Source organism: Lagopus leucura, unplaced genomic scaffold (genome assembly GCF_019238085.1).
Source record: "Lagopus leucura isolate 7727_CA_CO unplaced genomic scaffold, USGS_WTPT01 Super-Scaffold_100002, whole genome shotgun sequence".
Classification (NCBI taxonomy): domain Eukaryota; kingdom Metazoa; phylum Chordata; class Aves; order Galliformes; family Phasianidae; genus Lagopus; species Lagopus leucura.
This window is the reverse complement of record NW_024962263.1, coordinates 44948346-44975965: the sequence shown is the minus strand read 5'-3', so window position 1 is coordinate 44975965 and position 27620 is coordinate 44948346. Positions and strand designations below refer to the sequence as shown.

Below are 27620 nucleotides of genomic sequence, written 5' to 3'. Positions count from 1 at the left end.
ACCAAGCACAGCTGCTTCATTCACCATCCGTTAGGGCCTTCCTTAGCCCCAGCTTTCCCTGTGTCAAGATGGCCATGTTACATCAGCTGCAGAACAGCAGGGGAAGTAACAGCTGTTAAAAGATGTTCCAATCCAAATGGCTATTGGAGATACTTCCCTGATGGTAGTGATGCCACAACAGGCCCTAACCAAAGCTGTAGCAGGCCACAACATAACAAAACACTTCATCTTTTTAAACAAAGAACAAACCCAGCTACAGGAACAGCTTGTACTCAACCAGCAAGCTGCTCCCTGTCCCAGAACACACTGCTGCTTCACAAACAAGGAATTTTTCCGTCTATGCAGGGCCAAGTGGGAGGAGCTCAGTGTCTCATTTGCCAGCAGGTACAGCATCATGCTCTAGAGCTGCCAACGCCCACAGGAGGATGTGGGAGTGCTTCCTCTTGAGCCCCACACTGAGCAACTCCAGTCTCCAGCCTCCCTTTTCCATTTCCATCATCTCTGATGAATCATGCAAAGGATGGATAATTATTTTCTCAGAAAACAGGGGAAACCATGAATATTATAAAAAGGGTTTATTGATTTTTTTCTTTTGAAATGAGATACCTATCACAGACCTGCTCCTAGTACCAAGGGTATCACCATAACCTCGCCAAGAAGAAGGGAGGCAGCACGCTAGCTGCCGGTGTCGGTGTCGTTGGTCAGGCTCTCGGCAAGGTCCCCCAGCCCCGCTTTGCTCAGCGCAGTGATCAGGTTCTCTGGTGTGGCGTGTACACCCTCCTGGTCCTGCCAGGCAACCAGCAGCTGCTTGGCTCTCATCTTCACGTCGTCACTATCCGCCTCGATCTGACGGATGTCGGAATCCTTCATTTCCAAGTAGGGGGCCAAAGCTCTCCAATGCTCCCCCAGCCTGATGGCAAATGTTTCCATTTGTTCCCCTGTCATGGGTTTGTCCCGTTGTACCTCTGGACCTGGAAGAAAACAAAAGAATCAAGATTCAGGGAGCATCTCAAGCAGATACTGCGATCCCTCCCTGAGCTGCCCCACTCTTAGCCTCTGATTTCATCACCAACAGCCCCTCAGTGAGCCTTTAAAAGCTGCTCAGCAGCGCAGGCTTTGTATGGCTGTATCACTTGGGTTTCAAGCAGAACATCCCCTCTTAGTCCCCGCATTGAAGTAGAGCCTGCTTGACTGAGAGAACTGCTGAAGCCTCACATACATCAGAGCTGCCTCTGCCAAAGTGAAAGCAGGGATCTGCACAGGGTGCCTGCACTTGGCAGTACGTGAGTCAGCTGCAGTGGCTCAGCACTGACTGCCTCTCACACTTACTCACGTTGTTACAGACTTAACCCAGGTAACACTGTGTTGATTTGCAAAGAGCAGGGAAGGAGCCACAAAGCAGAGTGGGGACAGGGCATGAACAGGGGCTCAGCTTCAGTATGTAGTCAGTCCTCTAAGGACTTCTCTCATTCCACCATCACAGCAGCAACCCTGACTCCTGTGCTCTGCTGAGAAGCCAAGTGACCACACAAGCAAATTACCCATCTACAGCTCATCACGGGTTATAACCTGTGGTTTGCCTCCGATGGTTATTTTACACACTTTCAAAGAAAAATCATGTAATGACTGAATTAATTATGCACAGGAAGTCAGCATATTCCTGATTTTAATGAGCTGCTCACCCTCATGCCACCCGAACAGTAAGTGGGCACAGACTGAGCTCCAGCTCTTCACAGCGATAAGTGTGGACTCAGCTCACTGATCCTCACTGATGTGAGCTAAACCCACCTGACCTATGGGAAAGATCCAAGGAGCACGAATGACAGAACAAAAAGCACCCAGATCACTTCCATTAGTTCTAAACACCCCGCGCAGACCACGGTCTTTGCTTTAAGACAACATTTAAAGAAAGATGTACACAGTTCAGTTGGTGGATTCAGGCAGTATTAGGTTCAAGAGAACTTCACTATCAGCACAGAGACTGGAAATGAAGGTCAGGGGCTGATGGAGGAGGCAACAGAAGCAACATGGACACAGGCCCACCAGCAGCTCTCCAGCAACAAAAATCTCTCAACCAAATCCTGAGGGCCTCAGGTGGGAGATCCCAGCCCTGCACAACCCTCCTGCCTGCGCCAGGGACAAGAGCTCATGGACAGGGGTACAGAGCACAAGGGATAAGGCACTACGAGATGAAGGCATGAATGAGGATGGAGGAAGTAGTTCAGACACAGGAGATGGGAGGAAATGTGAGAGCACAACAACCAAGGTTATGGGCAAGAGGCAAAAAGGAATGGGCTGGCTCATGGAGGGGAACGAGAGATGGCATTTGTCCGGAAGGCTCTTGTCTCCTCAGTCAGAGAAGCTTTTGCCTTTAAATGAAGATGAAGCAAAGACACAAGAAGATGAATAGATTTTTTTTTCAAAGTCTTACAGCTACACCCCCAGCTTTAGGGAGGCCCTCAGCCACAACATCTAAAGGGCAGAAAGAAGAGGAAAGGTGCAGAGGAACGCACAAGGAGGTTTGTACACAGCGGTACGGACCCTTCAGCTACAACTGCCCAGCAATTCTGTACATATACACCACGCGGCACAAAGAGGCTCCTAACAAAAACACCTCTCCAGCTTGGACAAGTCAGATACCGTCAGCACTGCTGAGCATGAGACCAAGGGGTGCTGCAGCTGTGTAAGCTGGGAAGGTCACATTATCTGGTACGAATGTGGGCACAAGTGAGGAGTGCCAGGGCAACCAAGAGTGGTAACCCTCAGAAGAAACTACCATTAAACACAGCTTCTACTCTATGCATCAAGAGAATACTAAGAACATGCAAATCTTACTTTCATTGTTCTCCTTTAATAAAGCATCATTATCTTCCTCATCTTCATCTTCGCCTGTTTTTATTTCTTCAGAAGGAGGCTACAATGAAAGAACTAAACATCATTGGATGAATTTTGTGTTTAAAGAAATTTTACAGTTCTATGATGGTGCCTGGCATCTGTGTTAGAATGGAAAATCTAACATGATCCCACAATGAGGACTAAAACTCTCCCGCAGCCCTGTGTAGCCAGCAGTGATAATACAACACTGTAATAATTAAAAAACCTAAGAAAGGTCCCACTGACTTCATGGGATTCTCCTATCCTCTCCACACTAAGTACAACAAGAGCATCACATCTATTGCTTTATTACTTTCTTTAAAACAAACAAGCACAAACTTCAAACCCCAGAACCTTCTTTAAGTCTCCACCACTGGGAAACTTATTTCCTTGCTGTCTTTAAGAACTCCTCAAGTTCTCTGTACTGTCAGACTCCCCAGTAGGCAATTACAGGTGGCAAACACGTAAGCAAACAGCAGATTTCTCATTCTATGTAAGCTGTAGATCAGATAAGATGAACAAAAGGTTCCTTTATCCTACATCTCAGTCACAGGCCTTATCCAGGTGTCTGTTTCGTGCCACAACACCTGCTACATGACAGGAGGAGCATGAGGCACGCTGCACTGAGTGCCTGTTTTACAGTTCTCCCTTCCCAGTACTTTTTCCAAAATCACTTTTAGCATCCAGTTAGCTCTGATGGCTGAACAAACAAGAAAGCTACATACTACAAACCAACCATTACACCTCAGTCATTTTAGTTTGCAGACAAGAAAGCTCTCACGTATAGAACCACAGGTTTATATCCGTAAGGAACAGCTGGGCTGTGCTAACTCAAAGGCTTAGAAACAAACCCCTCTCCAGCATAAGCCTTCCTTACCACTGCGTAAAGAGAAACCTGAAAGACCCCTAAGGGCCCTTGCCTCAAATCTGTACTGTTGAACGTGCAAAGACACAATGCCTTTGCATTTGCAGCTCCACCAGTTCTACTTCACAGGTATTAAAAGTCAGGGGGTTGCCAGAAGAACTCTGGTAAGCTTTGTAACAATGATCTCCCACAGTATCCTCAGCTGCATCCTCTGCCCTTCACTGCAGGCAGCTGCCCCAGTGACAACAGCTACTCACACCGGGAGCTGTAGCACAGCTTGTATCCTCCACAGAAGTGGTTTGCACCACAACACTGAGCCCAAGCAGCTCAGCACAAACATTCCTGTCTAGCAGCTTTGCAGTGGGTGCAGAAAAGCTTGGATCACCACAGCTGCTCGTCCACAGAACAGAAGGCAGAGCTCAGCACTGAAGTTGTTAGACAATGTTATCTGAAATTTAATATTATCCTCAAGGATTAAATCATTTTCTTTACGATTTTTCCTTTACTGTACAAACTTTTTTGTGTTTTTCCCCATGTACCAAACGGATTGCAGAAGGAGACAAGCAGGAAGTAAAATTAATTCATTTATTATTATATTATTATTATTATAGGATAATACCACTTACAGGCAGCTCCTTGGCTAATTTGATTACCATGTTTTCTAGATATTCTGGTAAGCTCTTGAACTGTTGATTTGTTGGCTGGAAGAAATGGGGGCTTCTGCGTGCCAGCAGTCTTAGTGCTCTCCATCCATAGTTGGAGTTGTTCACAGCCCTGCAATGAACACAAATCCAGCTGGTACCAATCTGTTACGTATAAAAGGACAAAAAGATCCGAGTAGTTTCCTAATTATAATTATTCTATTCCAAACCTACAAAGACTCGTGCATTAATAGAGTCTGACACAGATATAAAGTATCACAGCGAACAGTTTGTTTTCTTCAGCAATCCAAACATGAAAATGAAGTGAAACAAAACAAAGGCCCACGTACTTGTACTTATTTTCAACCATGTTTTCAGGATCTGCTTGTTCAATGGCTTCTTCAAAGAATTCTTCCAGTGTTGGCATATATTCCCTAAAAAATAAAATATAGAGCTTAATATTACTTGCATATTACTCTAAAGTAAGTGCTCTTCAGTTTCTTCATAAACATCTGCCTATTATACACACTTAGCCCTTCAGCCATATGGAAAGGTGTATCGTATCATAGAATCACTTCATGGTTTGGGCTGAAAGGGACCTCCAAGCCCACCCAGTCCCTCCCCGTGCCATGGGCAGGGCTGCCACCCAGCAGCTCAGCTGCTCAGGGCTCCATCCAACCTGGCCTTGAGCACCTCCAGGGATGGGGCACCACAGCTTACATGGGCAGCTGTGCCAGCGCCTCACTGTCCTCTGAGCGAAGCATTTCTTCCTGACAGCTCACCTAAATCTCCTCTCTTTTAGTTTAAAGCCATTCCCCCTTGTGCTATCACTATTGTCAGTCCCCCTCTGGTTGTAAGCTCCCTTCACACTGATATCTTAAAGCACGTTTGGTGACAAAGGAATACAGGACAAGACATGACTTCTGGCAAACAGACTTTTGTAGAAGTAACCGTAGTAACTGGTTGGCTGCATTTGAGACATGCTCTCACATGCACAGCTCACACTCAGGAACCTAAAATGGCTGCTTCACCTGGAGTGATCTGATAGGACAGGGTAAACAAACACAGTCTCCTGCTCTATACACATGCAGTCACTCCAGTTTCAACTGCAATCACAGAAAGCTAGAATGCTATCCCTACTCAATTTCAATTATTTATGGTCACCGTGTACTCAGAAGGACCTTGACAGGCAGGCAGGATTGGGTGCAAGAACCCCATGAAGATCAATAAAGGGAAAAGTGAAGCCCCGCCTCTGAATAGGAACAACCCCAGGCACCAGGGCATGCTGAGAGATGCCCAGCTGCAACAGAAAAGGTCTCGGTGGCTAGGAGGGCAAATGTGAGCCAGCAGTGTGAGCTTGTGGCCAAGAAGGGTAGCAGCACCTCGGGCTGCCAACAGGCCAGGGGAGATGATGTTTCTCTTCTGCTCAGCAGTGCTACTACACATCTGGAAAGCTGGGTCCAGTTCTGGGCTCACTGGTACAAGAAATGCGGGCCTATGCAAAAAGCTGTGCATGGATGGAAACATCTGACGTGCAAGGGGAAGCTCAGGGAACAGGAAATTCCATGTAAGCATAAGGAGCTGGAAAAAAAAAAACCTAACAAAAAACCAACCAAACAAAAACTACAAAAAAAGAAAACCAACACACCACAATCCATAAACTTTTCTGTGACAGTGATCAAGCTCTGGAACACGCGGCTCGCAGGCTGTGTCATGGAGTGACATTCAAAGCCTGACTTGAGGGGATACTGAGCAGCCTGCTCGAGCTGAGCAAGGGGTTGGACTAGACAGCCTCCAGAGGTCCCATTCAACCTCAGCTCTGGTGTGATAACATGATTTAAACTACAGTATCTATGGCTCCTAGGGGATGTACTAAAAGGGCAGCTGATTTTTCCGTTCTTGTAATAGCCAGCAGTTGCTTCTGTAAGCTATTCAAACTAGGATATAAGGCACCATGATCAGAAAGATGTAACAAGAGGAACGATATTCACATTATTAGGTCGGTTTGCTGCTTTGAAAACTATAAGCTTACTTAGAGCTGTAAGGTACTGTGGGCCAAGATTATCAGTGGTGCAAAGCACACCCACCATCCGTTATTTCTGCTGTCTACTACTTGATAGAGATACATCTGCTTCTACGCCAGAACCTAGTGACCAGTCAAGGAAGGGGAAAAAAATCAAAGGGAGAAAAAGGGGCATTGGCATATTTAAGAGTCCTACTACTGAGTACTGGAACTAAAGCTAGCATCTCAAAAACTCATCTCATTTGAATCCTACTGTATTTGGCACTATGCAAAAACTTAAAACATTTTGTCCCAAGAACAGCTACCTAAAAGGAAGGCAGGTAAAGCAGGATTGTGCCATTTTGATGAAGACAAGAGAGCAAAAAGCTACAGTGCCTTGACAGTGTCCAGGACACAGAGCCCGTAACAAAACTTGGAAGTGAATCTAGACTCCCCGGGACCTGTTCCTGCCTGCTAACCACAGCACACATTTGTGTATGTGGTTTTGTTGTTATTTTGCTTTGTTTTTCTTCCTCATTTTCACGCACGAGGAATCAGAAGCTTAGTGCCAAGCTCAACTCCTTCAGCCTCTGAGCTCATAAGGACCTTCCTGCATATCTTAGCTTCACAAAAAGGGAAGAAGCTTTCTCAGCAGAGCTCTCAACCTCTGGAGAAGCAGTTCCTCAATTCAGGATGCCTGCCACCTAGCACCTCTCCGCAGGCACCTACAGCCATTTTGGATGCTACCAGCAAAGCCCTCTTCCGAAAAGAAATGGGACGGTTCCCAAACTTCCACATCAGCACAAAAGGGAATTAAGTGCTCTCTAACAAGCAGACAGTTAAATAAAAGGATATTTTCAGTATTTCCTACAATTGTACAAGCAGAAGGGATAGCTAATAACTGCATTTTGTTACATCTGCACCACTAGCAGATGTGCTGTGTGTTGAAACATGTGTGCTAGCTGATTTCATCTTATCTGGTATTGCTCAAAACACGTACCTACCTAAAAATCTGCTAACTTCGTTAGAGCCAGACGTGGCAATCTTCCTTTGTCGTGTAAGGTACTTAATTATACAATCACCTGATATAAAAATGAGACTTTCCATCTGTTTTTTTAGCACAGATTTTACTAAGCGATGGAAATTACCGACAACATAAACGTTAGTCAATAAAACTAGTGTTCTGTAAGAACATTTCAAGACAGAGATGCATGCAAGTGCCTTCTCTCACAATGCACAGTGACATGGCATACTGTGTATGATGAACACTTTCCTTATGTAGCACTCTAATAACTAATTTTGTATATATCAAGTGCTGGAGGTGGGCTTTAGACAGCGACACGCCATTTCTCACCTACCTGCTCTCAGATTTACAAGCCTCCATGTTATCAGGACATAAATTCCAAAGTCGGGTCAGCTCCTCACTGAAAAAGTGAACCACAGGCACACATTAAATTCCACATTCATCATTCCAGCATTCCACATTCCATCAATCAGCAAAGCCAGGCACACAGAACAATGCTACAGAAATTCTCATCCCACTCTTTACACTAACACACGTGACAGAAGGTTTGTAATACAAACATAGTAGGAACTAACAGAAGAGATACCACAGAAACCCTCTGTGAAAAAAATACCAAAACAAATTAAGAGGAAAAAACCAACATACTTCCCCATAAGAATTTTTTTGTTTGGTCCTTTTCCTAAGAAGTCCTCTGGAGCTGGCCTCTTTCTTGCAGGCCTCATTGGCTTAGAATCAGGAGGCCTACAGAAAACAAACAAACAAACAAGGTGCTCTTTAAGATCAAACCAGTAATACTTAAGACAAGAAAATCACATCATTTCAGATAGCTTTGAGTTAAATCACAATGAAAGTATTCAAAAGGATGGGGATTATCAGAATGGAAAGAGAAAAGGGAAAAGAGGAGGATGGAGAACATAAAGTAGGGGGGTAAGGAAAGAGATTTGCCATACACCAAAATCAGTTAACTCACAAAAGTCAAGGCTTATCAGTCCCGAAACAGAGAAAGAAGCAAATCACATTTACTCCAGCAGCAGCACCACATACTAAGTGTGATCTACTCTGCTGCTGGGATCATCTGCACTATGATTGCAAGTTCTCCTTCCCCAGCTGCACCTGATTTCATGGGATCAGAGAATGGAGATCCCAACTCACTGAGGTTAGGGTAAGACCTACCCAAGCTGAAACTCTGGCTGAGATCTAAAGAAGGAGACAGAACATTTATAAATAAGTCAAATTTCAAAACTTTACTTTTCCCCTTCCTCCCCCCCAACAGTAACTTCTCTTTTCTCACCACCCCCCACCCCGTTTTTGCCAATGGCTGAAGTCAGGAAGAGAGGGTTCTACCTGAGCCCTCCACAAATGGAAATTTGCAAAGAAGTGGTGACCAGGCTGCTCCTCACCAAAACAGGGCTGTGGCAGTGGTTAGAAAGAATAGGGATGGAAGGGAAATGTTTTGGTCACCACCTCAAGAAAGTCAAGTAGACATACAGAGACCAAGTTCAAGTTTGGCACTAGTTAGTAACTAACTACACAGGAAATCTTTTGACGGTTACAGCCACCTAACCATAGTTTCCTTTCAGCTAAGTGATCACAACTAAGTGAAAAACCTAATCAATAAAGGTATATAAGAAGAAACTGTAACACAAAACTGTAACACAAAATTCAGGTTTGCTACCCTATTAAAGCCATAGTGCCCATGGCTCTGGTATTTGTACAAGGCATTCACTTCTTCATCCTACCACCTTCCAGAGACAGGAAGGGACACAACACTGTCAGCCTCCCGTCTTGGGACCCTTGGTATTGAGAGAACAAAATGCTGCCACGAATGAGGAATGCCTTCCTGAGACCCACATATGCCTCATCATCTCTTCATTAGCAAAATGAAGCCTTATGACTTTTGACAGACATCTAAGAGTGTTCTGAACACAGAAGGGACATCCAACTACAGCAATGTCAAGGTTCTCTGATTCATTAAGTTCACAGACATTGGATAAATATTCTAAAGCTGAGCCACCATTTCAAGTAAGCAGCAAGTTTCTACTCAGTAAGAGAGGTACCTTTCTTTCACAAAGCTTGGGCAGCCTTCGTTTTTCCATGAGTTCCAGTTCTCTTCAGTATTTAATATATGCTGGAGAAACAGAATATTCCCCGTTATTAGGATCATAATTACCTTAAAATTTGGCCCCATGAGTTTTAATTTAGCTATTGTAAATAAAGGAAAAACTGATTGGGTGTATTTCATTCACAACTTTGAAGGTCCACAGTAGGCAGCTAGTTTTGCTTATTCAAAAGTAGTGCACTTCCACTCTTCAATGACTATGGAAAAGGCTTTCTTCTGTGAACAAATAGAGGTACCAAGGTAGAAGAAATGAGGGAAGACAAGAAGTTTTTTAAAAAATAATACAGTTCCACTTGTGTCTTATTTCCATGTCTTTGGACCTAGCGTTCCTTCTTGTAAAGATCCCATCAGCATCTCATGTATGCATACAAGCACATACGTGCACATCCCCACTTCTCCCCAGGAGAAACAGGAAATGCACATTCATGAAAACATGGGGAAAATGTGGCTACGAAATAAAAAGATGCTATGAGATCCTCTTCAGTGGGGTAAGATAAAAAGTCTCCCATACATTACATCTGTGTTCCAAAAGCCTGTTTCAACCAATACAGATTTTTCACTCCTTACACTCAGTTCAATTCAGACATGCACCAAAGTACTGACCTCTACCATTTTTGAGAATCTTTCCCCATCTGGAGGATTTTCTGAAAGAAGCTACAGTGGGGAAAAAAAAAAAAAAAAAAAAGTTAACTTATTGCATTGTTATTTATAGCAGAATACTTAGGAAAAAAAAACCAACAAAGAAAATGGTGGGTTTTTTTGCTTTAAGGGTTATTGACACAATATTACATGAGGTAATTACTTTGTCCACACAAATTTTTATAGAAGTACCTACTGGTACCAACCTGGTAAACTGCTTTTGTAGTATCTTCAATCCAAAGAGACTGCTCGTCTGTTAGAACATAGTTTGAACTAGGAAAAAAAAATAAAATCATTTCTCATTCACAGCACACGCTTCCTGAGAGGAGTTGGAGAGAAGCTGAGGAAAGTCCTCTCAATATGCTCTAATGTAGTCCCATGAGCTGACCACCTTCTGACCTAATTAATTAGAGGGGCTTGTACTGTCAGGTTTAATTTCATGCAAAAGGAAGTCCATTTGTGTGACTGATGGTAGCAATCAGTAAGTGAAAGTGCAAGCAATGCAGAGAGATAAACACAATAGCTTGGATATCATAGAATCACAGAGTGGCCTGGGTTGAAAAGGACCACAATGATCATCCAGTTTCAACCCCCTGCTATGTGCAGGGTGACCACCCACCAGACCAGGCTGCCCAGAGCCACATCCAGCCTGGCCTTGAATGCCTCCAGGGATGGGGCATCCACAGCCTCCTTGGGCAACCCGTTCCAGTGTGTCACCACCCTCTGTGTGAAAAACGTCCTCCTAATATCCAACCCCAATCTTGCCTGTCTCAGTTTAAAACCATTCCCCCTTGAGCTGTCACTAGAATATTGCTTATTTCATTTCCTAGATGGATTTTTTTTTAACTAACTGAAACATTAGATGGTTTTGATTCAAGAAGACTCCACGCCATTTACATGCTTTAAAAACAAACCAGATTTGTACAAAGCACTAGGTACCTTAAATGGCAGATATATGATGATGGTTAATCCAGTAACATGAAAAAGGCTTTTAGAACTAGTTTCTCTTTGTTAATAGGGAATAATAGGGAATATAAAGGGGAATAATTTGTATTATCTTACAACATCTGCACCAAGTGTTACATGATGCCATTCACATTTTGCATTATCCTTGATTGCTGAGAAGCGAGTTCTTTAGTGCACTGTTTAACGAGCAGTCACTAAAATGACCAACTATTGCCTCTTACTGGACTGAACTGCAATTCAGGATACCTGAATCCTATTCCTTCCCTGCCACTGACTTGCATTTGTACATAATTTACAGAATGAAGATAATGAGACTAATCTAGTTTGAAAAGTTATCTGAGATCTGTTTCTGAAGGGCAGCGTATCACAGCTGAAAGACAACTTCCTTCAACATTCATCGTTATGCACACATATGGCCAGCACAACATGAACATACAGGTATGTTTTTCTTCAGCATCCGTTTGGGTATGGAGTAGAAAGAGACAGTCTTTGTTCTGACCCACCAGTTAATAAAAGCAATAATGGCCATGGTTATTACTGCTCTTTCAGATGGAGTTCTTTAGTGCATTAGGAAGAAACAGATCAGCAAACAATGTCACAAGAAGATCGCAGAGCTGGTTGCATATATGGCTTCCATTCTGAGTCTACGAGCAGCCTGCACTACTACCTAATAGCTTACTGATACCAGAGAAAGAATCTCTTGCTTAGCAGTCACCTTAAACAAGCCCTGGTGGTCTCTGCTTTTCTGAGACCCCACTCAACTCACTAACCTGTCAGAAAACTAACTCTGCAAAGACAAGCAGATGGTTTTTTGCTAGCTTAGTGAACTGCACAAACTTTACACAGTTTAACAAACATCAGCGCTGCTGGAAGGGAGGGTAGGAAATCACACTAAGAGGAGCACAGAAAGGTAAGAATGAGGCCACCCCCATATTGCTGTAAAATAACCGCAGCCAGTTTTCATCTACTGATGCAAGGTTCCACAGATACAAGAACCTTGGAATGAACAGATGTAAGCTCTTCTAAAATGTTTTGGATTATTTAACTCTGAGGTCTTGGCTCCCCAAACTCAAAACACAGACACTTCCATATTACCTTTTAAATTTGACCTGTCCCTTCAGATACTGAAACAGAATTAGATACTGCAACAAGATGTGACGGCGGAAGTTACTGTCACTCAGCTGCAAATCCATCAGCTAGACAAAAACAGAAGAATTACACATATTTTAGAGGCATGCATAACTGACAAAACATACAAAAATCCAACAAATATTTTCAGCTAAGTCAGGTGGGGACTGTTTTCACCACAAAAACTATTCAGTTTTACCTGTACTTTTAGGACTGCACACCACAAAGAGCTAAGATCAGTGCAACTGTCATTCACCACAATTTAGGAAAGCCAGTTATCAAAGCTTTTAATCAATTTCTTAGAACCTTGAGGAACTGCTTGTGAAACAGACAGCACATTCCTAAACTCTTTTTAAAACCGTTTCATACTGCCTATTCTAACGAGTCACCTTGAAATGAACAAGAATTCAGGAAAACAAATATTCAGTGGTTTTAGTAGCTGAAGGACAGCTTGCTTCCTTTTCCTACCAACTACTGGCTACAACATAAGGACGTGGCTACCACAAGATGGTTCGCTCAGCATCTGCACGCTGACACTGCTTGGTTTCTGCCCCATGGGCTGCAGCTTGATAGCTCATGCAAAGAGAACTCTGAAGATTCTTTTTCCTTGAAGACCTTTGACTTACATGCTTATTTAGCAATCAGCTCTATACCACATTATGACAAAATTCTTGATACACAAGCCAAAGGTCTGTGAGCCTCTTCTCCTCTGTTCTATTCCAGAAAGAGAAAACTCATTTTGAAACTTGCTTTCTGTCACCCACCATTATATATCTGTAGAAGTTAAAGCTACAAATTATTCCAAACTAAAGACAAACATTTTAGGATTAAATCTGATAATGCTGTGTTTTTGAGTTAACTCTGGCGGAGTTCAAAACTCTCATCTTTTTCAAGGCAATTTTAAAGAAGACTCTTAAGAGGCAGGAAATGGGGGTAACACATCACCAGTCAAAATCTTTAGAAGATATTACTGTGGTGTTTTTAATTGCCTTTACATCAGCTCTTCTTTCAATATCATTTTTAAAAATGCAACAAAACACATCAAACACAATAACTAGTTAAGAGCTTTACTGCATTACTGCTTAAAGCACTACTGCTTTACTCTTATTCCGGAAACATTGGTCCCCAAATCATTGACTGAGAGAAGGAAACCACAGAGAAAATAAAACTAATTTAGAAAACATGGAAGAAATTTCTCTTAATTAACAACGTGGTGAAATAATGCAATGAGATACTCTGAGAATCTGTGCAGACCTTCGTAACCCAGCTGGACACAGTACAGATCAAAGCCTGCTCCAGTTGAGTTAAGCTAGATTCTCTCTCCAGGTTCCCCTCAACCTCTCCTACCCCGACTGGGAGCCAGGAGATGCCATACCTTTTCACTGGTTAGGAACTTGGCAAAGTACACGTGTTCTCCACCTGTTTTTAGCTCTTCCAGCTTTTTTCGGGAAGCCTGCGTGTCGTCCAACTTGTAACTTTTGAAAACAGCCAAAACTTCTTCTGAGTACTATAAAACAGTTATTTACCACGGGAAAAAGAATTTCATTAGAATATTTTAATAGTCTTAACACCAAGCAAATAAAATCATTTGCAGACCTGCTAGAAGACTGCCAAAGTAACGCCTATAAAACGCACCACGAAAACACGGTATGTGCAAACAATGCTCAAATGCTTCCTTGAGAGATGTTACAAAGAACAAAAGGCTTACATGATGATAGTGCTTACATCCAAACACCATGAAGGATGCTCAGAATGTATACACACAAAGGTAAATAAGCTAGAGTGAAGTTTGCACTCCTGCCCTTGAAAACCAATTCAGAGCCTTAAAATTGAAGAAAATCTGTCAGTAAAAGTCATGTGAAAGACTTAAACCTTATCTTCATTCTCTCAATCGTGGTTTTCTTGTTACTTTGTTTTTTTGTTAAAGCTGAGAAGGTAGGCTTTATTAACCATATTCATATCAGGATGTCTGTGCAGATGTTCCCTCTTATTTCCAGAGTACAGAGAATGAAGATTAGGAAAAAAAAGAAAGAAAAAAAAAAGAGCTTCTTACTATGAAATAGAAACTGACTGACCAAGCGTGAAGAAATATGTTATCTTTGCAATAAATCATCCTCAATCTTCATCGTAAGCAAAACTGAAACAGCTGGCTGAAGGGGACCCTCAGGTCATTGCTTCTACAGAGATCTTTTTCATTAGAATCTTGTCGATTTTAGGATTCTAGTGGGATTAATGTTCAAAAATAATCAATATTCCAAAGTTAAGACTTAGGAGTAGGTAGAACTATTTTTCTTATAATGAGCTAAAAGAAGTTCTGCTTTTTGCAACTGATTAATAACAAAAAAGGTACTTCTGACATTACTGCATATCAAGTGCTTCTGCAATTGACTTCTGAAAATTTTATTAGAGGATTTACTCTGCATCTTAATATGCTGTTCACTGTCTAAAGACTCACTTTAAAGCACAGCAATATGCACTTGCTCCCTCATGCACTATCATTTTCAATACTTTCTGTCATTATGCTCACTTTCAATCACATAAACAGTGATTTTTACTTAGCATGTCTAGTTGAAAGCATGCAGATGGATTACCTTAAGAAAAGTTTTCCATGAGACCTTCTCATAGCACTGCACAGGGTTTCTAAAGTAATCCTGAAGCGACCAGAATTTTCTATACAGGTTATAATCTATTGGAATGGAACTGGAAAAAAAAAAAAAAAACAAAAAAAAAACCAACAGAAAACCTCAATAGCAACAAAAATCTATACTGAAAATATTGTATTCAATTGAAGTCCACTCAGGAACATACAATCCTAGAAAATATTGTTCATTTTCTAAGTAAAATAATGAAGTCAATAGGGAATCCTGTTGAGAAGTCCATAAATCCAGATTTGTCCCTGTGAGAATCTTCCATACAGTCTACTGTTACTTTTCCACAATAAAACTACAAACAGTGAAGCAAAAGTAATCTTAGTTTTACACTGCTGTGGAATGAAGAGGAGCACAGTCTTGTTCTCTAGAAGCATGCACAGAGTTTACTCATTACTCATACTCAAGCTTTGCCAAGGAATCTGGATTCACTGTGAAAGAACACCAGTTAGGGTATATAACATTTTCAAACAGCCAGTAGGTTTCCTTCCAACTCCAAGCAATTCCTACTTAAAGAAATTGAAACATTGCTCATTTCTACCTAAAGAGGACAAGAAATAAGAATCCTTTCCTTTCACAGAATCACAGAATCACAAGGTTGGAAACAACCTGCAAGATCATCCAGTCCAACCACCCTCCCATTCCTATCAGTGCCACAAGCTACTAAACCATCTCTCGTAGCTCCTCATCCAGGCGCCTCTTGAACACTGCCAGGGATGGCGACTCCACCACCTCCCTGGGCAGCCATTCCAGTGCCTGACCACCCTTTGAGAGAAAAAGTTTCTCTTAATATCCAACGTAAACCTGCTCTGGTATAACTTCTTGCCATTTCCTCGGGTCCTACTATTTGCCTGGGAGAAGAGGCCAGACCCTTTTGCACCACAACCTCCCTTCAGGAAGTTGTAGAGTGCAATGAGGTCTCCCCTGAGCCTCCTCTTCTCCAGACTGAACAATCCCAGCTCCCTCAGCCACTCCTCATAGGATTTGTGCTCCAGACCCCTCACCAGTTTCGTTGCCCTTCTCTGGACACGCTCCAGGGCCTCAATGTCTTTCTCGTAGTGAGGGGCCCAAAACTGAACACAGTACTCGAGGTGCGGCCTCACCAGTGCTGAGTACAGGGGGATGATCACCTCCCTGCTCCTGCTGGCCACACTATTTCTAATGCAGGCCAGGATGCCGTTGGCCCTCTTGGCCACTTGGGCACACTGTCGGCTCATGTTCAGCTGAGCATCAACCAACACCCCCAGGTCCCTTTCCTCTTCACAATCATCCAACCACTCATCCCCAAGCCTGTAACGCTGCCTGGGGTTGTTGTGGCCAAAGTGCAGAACCCGACACTTGGCTTTATTAAACCTCATCCCATTCATCTCAGCCCAGCGATCCAGCTTATCTAGATCCCTCTGCAGGGCCTCCCCGCCCTCAGGCAGATCAACACCACCTCCCAGCTTGGTGTCATCTGCAAACTTACTCAGGGTACACTCAATCCCTTCATCTATTCATCTTTCAGTTCATAAAATTCTATTTCAACTTTTAGAACTGCTATAAACTCACCAACTTGTTGGTGCTTCATCGTCTCCCATCTCACCTTCTTCTACATCCATTCCTTCATCTCTCTCCTCTGAGTGCTAACAGGAAGAGACAATTAAAACTTGATATAAGTGCCACTATAATTTGTACATATTTTCCTCAGAAAAAGGCTGTAGGGAAATCTCTCTCTTCTGTAGGGAAAACTTATTTTAAGTAGCAGCTCCTATCTCTCACAATCTAATCAACTTCGATCCCCCTCAAAGTCTGCACAGCTTACTGTACTGAGAACCATGTTGAGAATCAGCTGCTTGGTCTGGAGGAACAACAGCTAAATCAGAAACATACAGTTCTGAACACCATGGAGAGTAGTAAGACTGCACAGAAGTGCACACAGAACTGTTTTCTGCACAGTGAGTGAAAAACGATGTGGGAATTCTCACCTTCTGCCCAAGAGTGCTCTCATGTTCATTAGTATTGAAAACAGTCACATTTTCCAGGTTAAACTGACTCTGCAAGTTGAGTCCTGCAGAAAACAGAGGGTCAATCTTCAAAGCTGTGAATTTTTAAGTTTGCTCTTTCAGTTGGTTTTTTATGAGACACTTCTATTAACATCTCAGAAAGAGTATTTAAAACCTACGTCTGAGATGACAACAAATGAAAGCCACTTCTAACAGTAGGGGTAGAAGAAATAAAATACAAATGCAAAGCAATTTTCACCAACTGGATTTGGTCTGCAGCTCTCATAGGTTTATCATATGACAAAGTGTAAATACACTGAACCTTTCAAGTGTGATGAAATGGAAAAGTCTTACCTGACTTCTCAGATAGCGGAAACAATCTAGCCAAGAACAGTTGAATTCTTCCACAAAAGACTGTGTTTTGTGATTTAGACAATCGCCTTAGAAGGTCTAAATATTGTAAAAAGCAAAGAATATTAGCATGTGTCTCGCTTTCAATTTTTCACACATTAGAACTTCAGACTTTTTAATTACAAGTCCCACTTCACTAACAAACAGAAGCGATATTTGTAAATTTAAATATTAGCAACCTCCTCCAATTAGCCACAGTTTTCCCAAATGCACTCTAGCTGTTCTCTGAATTCCTGCAATGGTGAAGAAAGATGAGTTCAAACAAATCCTACTTGTGTATTTCCTTTGATAGGGGCCTTGTCTTTGCTGAGAAATAAATACATATCTGATGATCTTCCTTAACAGCCTCCGCTGATGAAGAGGATCTCTCTCAGTTAAGAATGACTTGTTGATTAATCAACAATATTTACAAATAACTGCTAAGATGAGCGATCTGCTTCTTACCTTTATTGCTTACTGAACAAATTTATGTGTACATTAAATTACTGAACTCGCTTTCACTCACTTTTAGGGAGTTCTTTAATTCTCAGCCAGCGCCAATGAGAAACTAAAACTCACCATTGCACATTCGTAGCAAGTAGTTTTTCCCTGCAGAATAAAACATGTTCTGAAACAGAGAAAAGGTATTTAGATCAGCAGGAGACAGCAAAACTTTTGGAAGCAGATTTTAATTCAGTTATAAGCCATGAGTGTGTAAAGCCAACATAAAACAAACAGTCCCACACATCTCAAGAGAGCATGAAATGCAACATTTAAATCCAGTCTTCATATAAAACAAACCAAAAACCACAACCAAAGAACAAAAACTGCACACGACAATGAGTTGCAAGAATAGGGTCAACTTTTTCTGCCTCAAACACTCTAATTTTTTTTACACTCGTTGCCTTTATTCTTTCACATTATTTCTATTCATTTATGAAGAGCACTGCATAAAAGATTTTGAGCGTTCACGGAAGTAATAATTTGGCAGTGGGAGAAAGAAAATAGGAGTTACTTTAAATAATGATAAGAAACAGTTTATGAATACACTGGAGAGGACAATGTTATCTGAAATACAACAGCCTGAGTGCCTATGGAAGAGGTCAAGGAATGCAGACAGGGTCTCAGGCAGAAGTCTTGAGAATTCCCTATTCAATTAGCAGTGCCCACAGCACAGGAAGCTGAGCAGCCTGTCAGTGCAGCTCTGCTCCTGCCACAGCACAACTGCATAGCAAGAATGCAGAACCCTCGCACAGGCCTCAAAACTCAGTCTTGTTCAAGTGCAAAAGTATTTCAGGGCAACATGTTCATGACTGCTACAGTCTTGTACTGGAAAGACTGTTAAGCAAGAGCCCAAGATTTCTTCCCCTGCAAGCTGAAGAGGCTGGAATCTCCTGCAGCTGCAAGGAAGCAGCTGCCTAAGTCAAGGGAAGGCATTCATAGAAACTGCATATCTCAAGTAAATTTTTCGCTTTCTACAAGAGATAAATACTACAGACAGGAGAGAAAAAGAGACAGAAGCAGAACAATCAACATTATAGTCTTTTATTGTTACTTTCCTGACTTCTGTTATCTGACATTCAAAGCAGAAAATGCTTCATGCTACTATTTTAACATAGACACAAAGACAATTAAAGTCTCCTTGTAAAAAAGTTTCAGGTATGCAAAAAACTTTGGCGTAACATCCTAGTATGGAAAAATACTTACTGATTTCCACGTAGCAACATTCTTCTCCACAAAAGTGAAAATTTTATCACACTGATCCAAAGGCAAGCAATCCAGAACATCTCCCAAAAGCACAAAAGGCGTCGATGCAGTGCAGATACCTGTGAGCAACAGGGAATACTTTGTTCACCAAACCTGAACAGAAATGCTACAAAATGTACGGCATTTGGCAGACGTTATGTTCAAAAAGAAGAAAAGTTCCTACGATGCCTAACAAAAAGCTTGGGCTCAAGTAGGAGCTTGCACGAGAGCCATTTTTCTATGTATACATATGCAGATAAGAGCTTTGCACTAATGCATAACAAATAATAAACAGTATCTATTTTAAAAATAACAGAAGTTCTGAACGCCTCGTTGCAGACTGTGGGTGAACTCTTTTAGGCTTCTAAACCCACAGTCTGTTTTCATGCACACATCCAAGACGTCTGAGAATCTTTTTCTCAAGCTAAGCACCAGTGAAGCAGCACTCCAAGTCTGTATGTCCACTCCCTATACCTTGGTAATGTCTGCATTCATCATAATCAGAGGCCACTTCATTCTACAATTGATAAGGTGTGTATGTAGTTGAGCTACACTTAATAAAACAAACGAGTATTTGATAGGCAACATGAACAAATGAACAAATGCAAGGGTATGAGAGACTCTTCAGAAGAGATTAGCACAGCAGTTTCTGACACACACACAAGAAGTTATGAAAACAGATTCAGTAAACATCTGTAAATATCTATAAATATTGGTGTACTGACAGGTCAGTGCAAGGGAGATGAGCCCAGATTTCAGTAGAACTGAAAAAAAGGTTCCAACAAATGTCACACACATAACCAAATTCAATTACATTATATTTCACCCCCTTTGGGAAACAGACTTAACCACTAACCTAAGGACCACATACTACCAAAGCCAACTGCTGAATATATCTTACCAAAAATCAAGAAATTAAGATTAAAAGCAACCCAGCAGCCCCTAAAGCTGTCAACAGATTAGAGAAAAATATGCTCACCTTCAGTGACTCCATTAATAGCAAGAGAAATAATTGCCAACAGGTTTTCACACGGAGCTTTGTTTATCTAAACAAAAGGAGTAGCGTTAAACTTCTCCATTCAGACATCAATATACTTAATGAAATCAGACTTCTTGTTTCCAAGCAGGCATAGTTATAGCATATGTTGATATTCAGGTTCCCAAAATTTTGGTCTATTAAGTCAGACACATCAGTTATGCATACAGAGGTTTTACTGAATGAGTAACTTGATTGCTTCCATCCCTACAACACTTACTCTGAGCCATTTACTCCAAATATAAGCATCCTACATTCTACTTACAATCAAGCAGTAACAACAAAAACATTCTTTGACTCCTCTCACCAGCTGTAATAACAGCTTTGTTACGTGCTACAAACAGGTTGCCTGCTCTACCCCACTCCTGATGTAAAACAACGAACTGTGGTTTTAATTCTAGGCAGAATTTCATGAGCATTACAAAGAACTGCTAGAAAAGGACACACCAGCACCTCTCAGTACCCCAACTACCATATCCTTTAATCATCCGTGCTCAACCTTAATTATAAAACTTCCATTTCATTCATGGCTTTAATAAGCAGTATTTCCTGATACTATATGAAGCTGCTCAATTAACGTGTTAACTTTTTATGATCATGAGCCAGCAGCATGCCCCTGTGGCCAAGAAGGCCAATGGGATCCTGGCCCACACTTGAGGAGAGCATGGCCAGCAGGCCAAGGGAGGTGATGTTCCCTCTCTGCTCTGCCCCTCTGAGGCCACATCTGGAATACCACGTTCAATTCTGGGCTCCTCAGTTCATGAAAGACAGGGAACTTCTACAGAGAGCCCAGCAGAGGGCAACAAAAATGACTGGGGGCCTGGAGCATCTCCCTTATGAGGAAAGGCTGAAAGACCTGGGGCTGTGCAGCCCAAAGAGAAGGCTGAGGAGGGATCTTATCACTATTTATAAATTTCTAATGGGTGGGAGACATGGAGATGGGGCCAGGCTCTTTTTGGTGGTGCCAAGCCAAGAATAAGGGGCAACAGGCACATACTACAACACAGGAAGTCCCACGGTGAACATGAGAAAGACCTTGACTGTGAGGGTGACAGAGCACTGGAACAGACTGCCCAAAGAGATTGTGTAATCCCCATCTCTGCAGGCATTCAAACCCCACCTGGATGCTTTCTTGTGCACCCTGCTGTAGGGAACCTGCTTTAGCTGGTGGCTGGACTGGATGATTTCCAGGGGTCCCTTCCAAACCCTATGACTCCGTGAACCTGGAGATGCAAGTTTATTTTATATCTGCTGGTAAGCCGTAGTACTTACTATTTCCTCTTCTACGATAACTCTGAAAGCTTGATCCAGGGTACACTTCTTCTCATTTTCGCTGCAAACACAAACACCTCCCATCAGTGAACAGCACAGCGACGGGAACAAGATCACTAAAACCGACCCCCATACAGAGCGGCAGCCACTCACCTCCCGGGAATCTGATTAAAGGCGTTCAACAGCGGTTTGAGGGTTTTGTGGTGCAGAGCTTCTCTGGTGGAGATCTACCGAGACGCAAACAAACAGAAGTTACCAAACCCAGCGCAAAACCAGGAGGCTGCCAACGTTGCTCTGAGGGATCGCCGCCTTCTTCCGTGTGAGGAAGGCGCGGCCGCACATCGCTTCTCACACAGCTCTCCCCTCGCGGCGGCCCGGAACCGGGCCCGGCGCGGGCGGAGGCAGCGAACGGCCGAGCTCCACACCGGCGCGGCCAGGCTCCGTGCGGCCGCCGCGGAGAAGAACCGCCGCGGAGAAGAACCGCCGCCTTCCCGCCGAGCTCACCGTGAAGCGGTGCCGCGCCTCGGGCAGGCTAAAAAGCAGCGGCGGCGACATCGCTCCGGCCGAGCGGCGCTCCGCGACGCGTGCTGATGACGCCATAGCGCCGTCCCGACCGCCAGGCGCGCCTTTCCCTTGCCGCCTCCGCGGACGGGCGGCGGGCGGGGCGCCGCCGCAGGAGGGCGCCTCCCTCCGGGCGCCGCTAGAGCGCCACGCGGCTGAGGGGCTGCGCGAGGGCCGCTGTCGCTGCGGCTCCGAGGGCCGTCGGGGCCGGGCGGGGCAGGCGCGTCGCTCTTGGCTGCGCGCATGCGTGGCTCTTTGAGGGCAGGCGGGGCGGGAGCCGCGGGTTGAGCGCTGAGCCGAGCGGTGCCGGGCCATGGCGAGCTGCGCGCCGCCCCGTCACGCTAGGGCTGCCGTTGCTATGTACGAACGAACGTGTCCCGTGACCGCGTTCTGAGCGGGAGCCTTGGTGCCAGCTGGGTTACGCGAATTCATCCTTTTTGTTTTTGTCCAGTTTTCATGCCGAACTTGCTGAATTTTTCATTTCTGCTCCTCACAGCTCTCCCTCCTTACTACATGTACCGTTTTTATGTGCTGTATTGCCTGGTGCTGCCCAATTTCTGTAGCATAGGGAAGAAAAACATCCATCCGTAATCCCACTGCAATCAGAAAAAGCAAATAATTACTAACAGTATTTTATTCATTACAGTTAGTTACATTTGCTATTATTATAAAAAGCAAATGTTAAAAATCATAGCATCATTAAGGTCGGAAAATAATTCTAAGGTCACCTAGTCCATCCATCAGCCCATCCTCATCAAGCCCAGTGCCCACGTCCCTCAGTGCCACATCCACACGGTTCTGGAGCACCTCCAGGGACAGTGCAACACCTCCCTGGGCAGCCTGTGCCACCTCAGCACCGCTCTTTCAGAGAAGAAATTTCTCCTAATATCCAACCTGAACCTGCCCTGACACAACTTGAGGCCATTCCCTCTCGTCCTATTGCTGTTACCTTTGAGAAGATGCTGACCCCCATCTCGCCACAACCTCCTTTCAGGTCATGATAAGGTCTCTCCTGATTTTCCTCCAGACTGAACTACTCCAGCTCCCTCCGCCACTCCTCATAAGACTTGTGCTCCAGACCCCTCACAGCTTTGTGTCTTTCTCTGGACACGCTCCAGGCCCTCGATGTCTTTCTTGTAGAGAGAGGCTAAAACTGTGCTCCATACTCGAATTCACTGGTGCCGAGTACAAACGCCGGAGGAACAGCGAAGGCCTGTTTTTCTGTGTGCTGTTGAGTGTTCCTGCCGGCAGAGGGAAGTGTTCACCCAGGCAGCGTATGCTATGAGGCATGAGTTATCATTTTGAACGAGTCATACACCGTGAGGCATACTGAAAATCACCCATTCAGGCGTGAAAGAAAGTTTGTTCAGCTCTCTACGAGGTCTTTTCACTATTTCTCATCTCTTATTTTGATAAAGCATATTATCAGATGAATAATGCACTGCACTGAAGAAACTGAAATTATTCTAGCGTCATCATCCCTCTCCAAAACTGTATGAAAGAAGAACAGAGCAGAGCTCTCCAAAGAGGATAAAACAAAGCATTTACACTTTTACAAAGACAGTAAAAAGCCAATTAGAAATGTCCTAAGGAGATACAGCCAATGTAAATAAAGTCTTTTTCAGAATACAGATATTCCTTAGGCCAGGATTGATGTTATATGTGAACAGAACAGGCTGCCAGCATGCTGATAAAGCAATGCAATACAACTTCTTAGTGAGTGCAACATAGAAGAAAACTTTTTATTTTTTATTTTTTTAGTTTTCCTGGGATAGAACAGATTAACAGGAAGAGAAAACGTTACTGTGATGACTAAATAGCCTCTGCTTTTCCTGTTCAGGGTGCTGTTTGTCATTTTCCTATTAATCTTGGCATCAGTGCTGAACTGTTACTACCAGTGTTGGTATATTCACAAGTGTATCCAGTGAGCTAGTTGCAGTGATTGAAGGTGTTAGCTCCCCAGCAGTTGTTGCGCACCCCTGACAGAAACTACTCCTCCCACAGCAAAGCTAGCAACATAATGTTTCTGCTTGCCTCTTGTCTTTGCCAGAGTGCAAACTGGACAACAGGCTATAATCCATCTTCAGGTATTTAGGCATGGATCATAGAATCACAGAATGGTTTGTGTTGGGAGGAACCTCTAAGATCATCTGGTTCCAACCCCTCTGCTATAGGAGGGACACCTCCCTCTAGACCAGGTTGCTCAGAGTCCCCATCTAGCCTGGCCTTGAATGCTTCCAGGGAGGGGGTATCCACAACCTCACTGGGCAACCTGTTCCGGTGTCTCATCACTCTCACAGTAAAGAATTTCTTCCTAATGTCTACTCTAAAGCTATCCTCTTCCAGTTTAAAACCATTTATCCTTGTCATGTTGCTACCTGCCCTTATAATCCTCTCCAGCTTTCCTGTAGGCCCCCTTCAGCCCTGGCTTTCTCAGCCTGTCCTCCTAGGGGAGGTTCTCCAGCTTTCTCATTGTCTCTGTGGCCCCCCTCTGGACCCACTCCAACATCTTGATGTCCTTCTCGTGTCGGATGAAGTACTGCATGGGGGGTTTCACGAGAGCAGAGTAGAGGAGTAGAATTACCTCCCTCAACCTGCTGGTCATGCTTCTCGATGCAGCCCAGGATACAGCTGGCCTTCTGGGCTGCAAGTGCTGCAATTGCCAGCTCACATTGAATCTTTCATCAACTGACACTCCCAAATCCTTCTTCACAGAGCTTCTCTCAAGCCATTCTCCACCTAGCCTGTATTTATGCTTGCAGTTGCCCCAGCCAAGGTGCAGGACCTTGCACTTGGCCTTGGACTTCATGAGGTTGGCATGGGATGCCAAACAATAAACTGGACTGTCTGAAAAAATTTCTCTGCTTTAGAGATCAGAAACTCAGTGGAGTGTGGTAACAAATGAAAATGTGAAGGGAAGCCAGTGTCCCACATTGACTAACAATTTGTTAGAAAACTACAGCATTGATCAGTCTGTTTTCTAGTATATGCTAGGGAAGAAAGTAAGAGGGGAAGAAAACAGTTAATATTGCTTTCTTTAAAGCTAGTGAAAGCTAGAACAGTTTTCAGCTCAGAATTAAAATCTATAGCCAGCAGAAAGTCAGATGGATGAAAGCAATTAACAAAACTAGTATATTGGAACATTGCTGTGCTCTGAGGGCAACTGATGCAACAGAGATCATATTACCTTATGTCAGTAGGGTGTGTAGTTTGAATTACAAAAAGCTTCACCTAAACCAGATGCTATCTTTATGGATAAAATCCTTCCCAAGACCAAGCTCAGTTTTCATTTTAACTTCTGCTAACATTTCTGTGGAACAGAGCCTCTGAAGCCTCTCTCTCTAATGACACTAGTGTTGGGTGCTTTGCTTCCTTCATTGCCCTCCCTTGTGCTCAAAGAGCTTGTCTATTCAATGCTTTTCCTTCCCTGGACAATAGCGCACAATATTCAGTATAGAGGGACTGGACTGAAAAGTGGGTAAATTGCCTTATTAGCCTAGGTCAAGTAGCTTACTTAGTATTTCTGAACCAGTCATGGGATGTTGCACAAGGCAGAGTACTTAATTTTTATGTGGCATCCTGTCCAGCCACTTAAGCTTGCTACAGACTGTGAGATACAACTAAAAGTGCATGGACTGATGACTCACAGGCTAGACTGACACAAAAAAGAGCCCCTCCGGAAAATTTAAGTTACCTGTTAAAAAAGAGTTTAGCAGTGAATTCTACCTTTTATTAGTATGTAACAGTTTTATCCAGAGCATACATACAACTTTTATATTTGTTAAATCTTATAATATTCTGCTGCATTTAATACTTTCTGTTGTTCTACTCAGTTTCTTGGGTAAATAGCTGGGGAATATGTTCCATATGATCCCATTCTATCGTGCTCATTGCAGCAGAAATACTTCACCAATAAATTTTCATGGTATTGTTCAAATAATTTTTTACTGTACCTAGAAAGGCTTAATTTACTTGGACTTAACTAGAAGTCTGGTCCACAGACACATCTCTGTTTTACTGAAAATGGCTGATTTTCTACACTTGTCTTTCATTTGGGACATGGGGCTTGCTAGAACAGTTGTCCTAGAATACTGTTGCTGGATGCAGATGGAATATGATCCCAAATGGAAATGAGTCCAGCCTATTAATGATCAAGACCAGGGTCAATAGAAGCTGAGAGCATGGAGAGGTGTTCTTGAAGCACGCTAAAGATGCTTGTGGGTGGATTCTGTCCAAACTAGAGTCTATCATCTACATTGACACTGACCCTGTGCTATTAAACTTAAACTGTGCTATTCTGTCTGAGGGTGATGACCAGACAACTTACTGTTGCTAGATACTTGCAAAAAAAACCAGAATGGAAAGACTCTTGTTTGTCATTGGCTCTGCCTGGTAAGGTAGGAAAAAGAAAAAAATTATTTTTTTTTTTTGTGGGGGTCATGTTTCTAGAACTTTATTATCTTATTATTGTCATTATCATAATTATTAACATACTTTTACAAAAATATTACTGTTTCGAAGAAATAAAAATCCATGAAATGTTTTCAAATAGCATTGTTTGCTATCTTTAAAAATATCCTTTGAATTTGGTTCACTTATCATTGCTGTGTGTCCCAAGTCTCACTTTGTGAAAGTGTTACAATATATTGCTTGTTATATCTCTATGCAGAGAACGTGTCATTTTCACTGCCAAAATAATTTACCAAGCTTTATATTTCTGTAGTACTCCCTTACTGCAGAAATCTGGCCTTTTTCAGAAGCACAGTGTCACACATCTGGCTGCTATTCACAGTAATCATGGTATCAACATCTCCTTCCCTCAGTCAGTATTATCTTTTGGATTATAACCTAATAAAACTACTGTGAGCTAAGCAGAAAACCTGGATTAGCGTGACAGTTTTAGCTAGGATTTCCTTGTGAAATACTTCTCATTTTTTAGCATGTTCTGATATGGACCTCTTTAATTTTCATCACAAGTGCTTCATAATTTCAGCCATTGTTATGAAAGAATGCTGGAAGGCACCTTCTGGACCATTTAACTCTGTTTCTATACCACAAGTGCCTGAGGTTACTTCTTGAACATTTGTTGTTGGTATGAATTTGAAATACCACATTGTTTCATGATTATGCATCTGAAAAATGATATGATATTTGCAGATTCGGTTCCTGCAGACTGCACTACTAAAACTCTTTTCTTTCTCCTTGTCATTCTCTTTTTTACCTTTCTTGTCAATATTTGGTTAAAATTCAGCTCTGCCCCCCAAGAGCTGGAAGTCTAGTTCAAACACGAACATTAAAAACAAAACAAAATGTGGGAGAGACAAGCAGCTAACACTGATTGTAAGATTTTGCAAATGGACTTTACTTTGAGAATGAATTTTTAGAGGGATAACAAAGCTCAGCAATATGGGCTTTGAGTGGAGATGGAAGAAGATGGGAAAGTGAGAATCCCAGACAGTCACTGAGGAAAAGAGTGGGAGTTAAGACATAAGGAGGCAGAGTCAGAGTCTTGAAGGTCTGGAGGAAGAACTTGGCCCAGGTAAGGAAGGGGGAAAGAAACACTTGGAGGAATAGAAGAGAAGCTAAAGGGCAGTGAGAACTGATCTTATTACAAAGCAGAAATAGAAGAAATCCACCATCCTGCACTGCAAATGTTTGTCCTTTGGTAGCCCAATAACTGTCTGTTGGGAGCCTGAATCAACTGTGTCTGTTGGGAGCCTGTTA

The 27620-nt window shown here is 42.9% G+C and overlaps 1 protein-coding gene across 3 annotated transcripts; it reads right to left on the bottom strand.

The window, feature by feature from the left end:
• Positions 1 to 560: 560 nt before the first annotated feature.
• Positions 561 to 21939, bottom strand: THOC1 (THO complex 1). Of its 3 annotated transcripts, XM_042868622.1 has the most exons (22): positions 21840 to 21939; positions 21489 to 21562; positions 21336 to 21396; positions 20007 to 20073; positions 18989 to 19107; positions 17861 to 17909; positions 17246 to 17341; positions 16874 to 16956; positions 16458 to 16531; positions 14850 to 14958; positions 13634 to 13765; positions 12226 to 12326; positions 10371 to 10437; positions 10129 to 10179; positions 9464 to 9534; positions 8580 to 8603; positions 8052 to 8147; positions 7741 to 7806; positions 4731 to 4814; positions 4366 to 4513; positions 2836 to 2914; positions 561 to 971 (listed from the first exon to the last, which is right to left on the bottom strand). In XM_042868622.1, the coding sequence occupies exons 1-22, from the start codon at positions 21933 to 21935 to the stop codon at positions 676 to 678; spliced, it is 2043 nt and encodes a 680-aa protein (XP_042724556.1). In that variant the 5' UTR covers positions 21936 to 21939; the 3' UTR covers positions 561 to 675. The 3 variants fall into 3 exon arrangements, with proteins under 3 accessions (XP_042724556.1, XP_042724557.1, XP_042724558.1); XM_042868623.1 differs by lacking the exon at positions 8580 to 8603; XM_042868624.1 differs by lacking the exon at positions 2836 to 2914 and having other exon boundaries at positions 851 to 971.
• Between the last annotated feature and the right edge of the window lie 5681 nt (positions 21940 to 27620).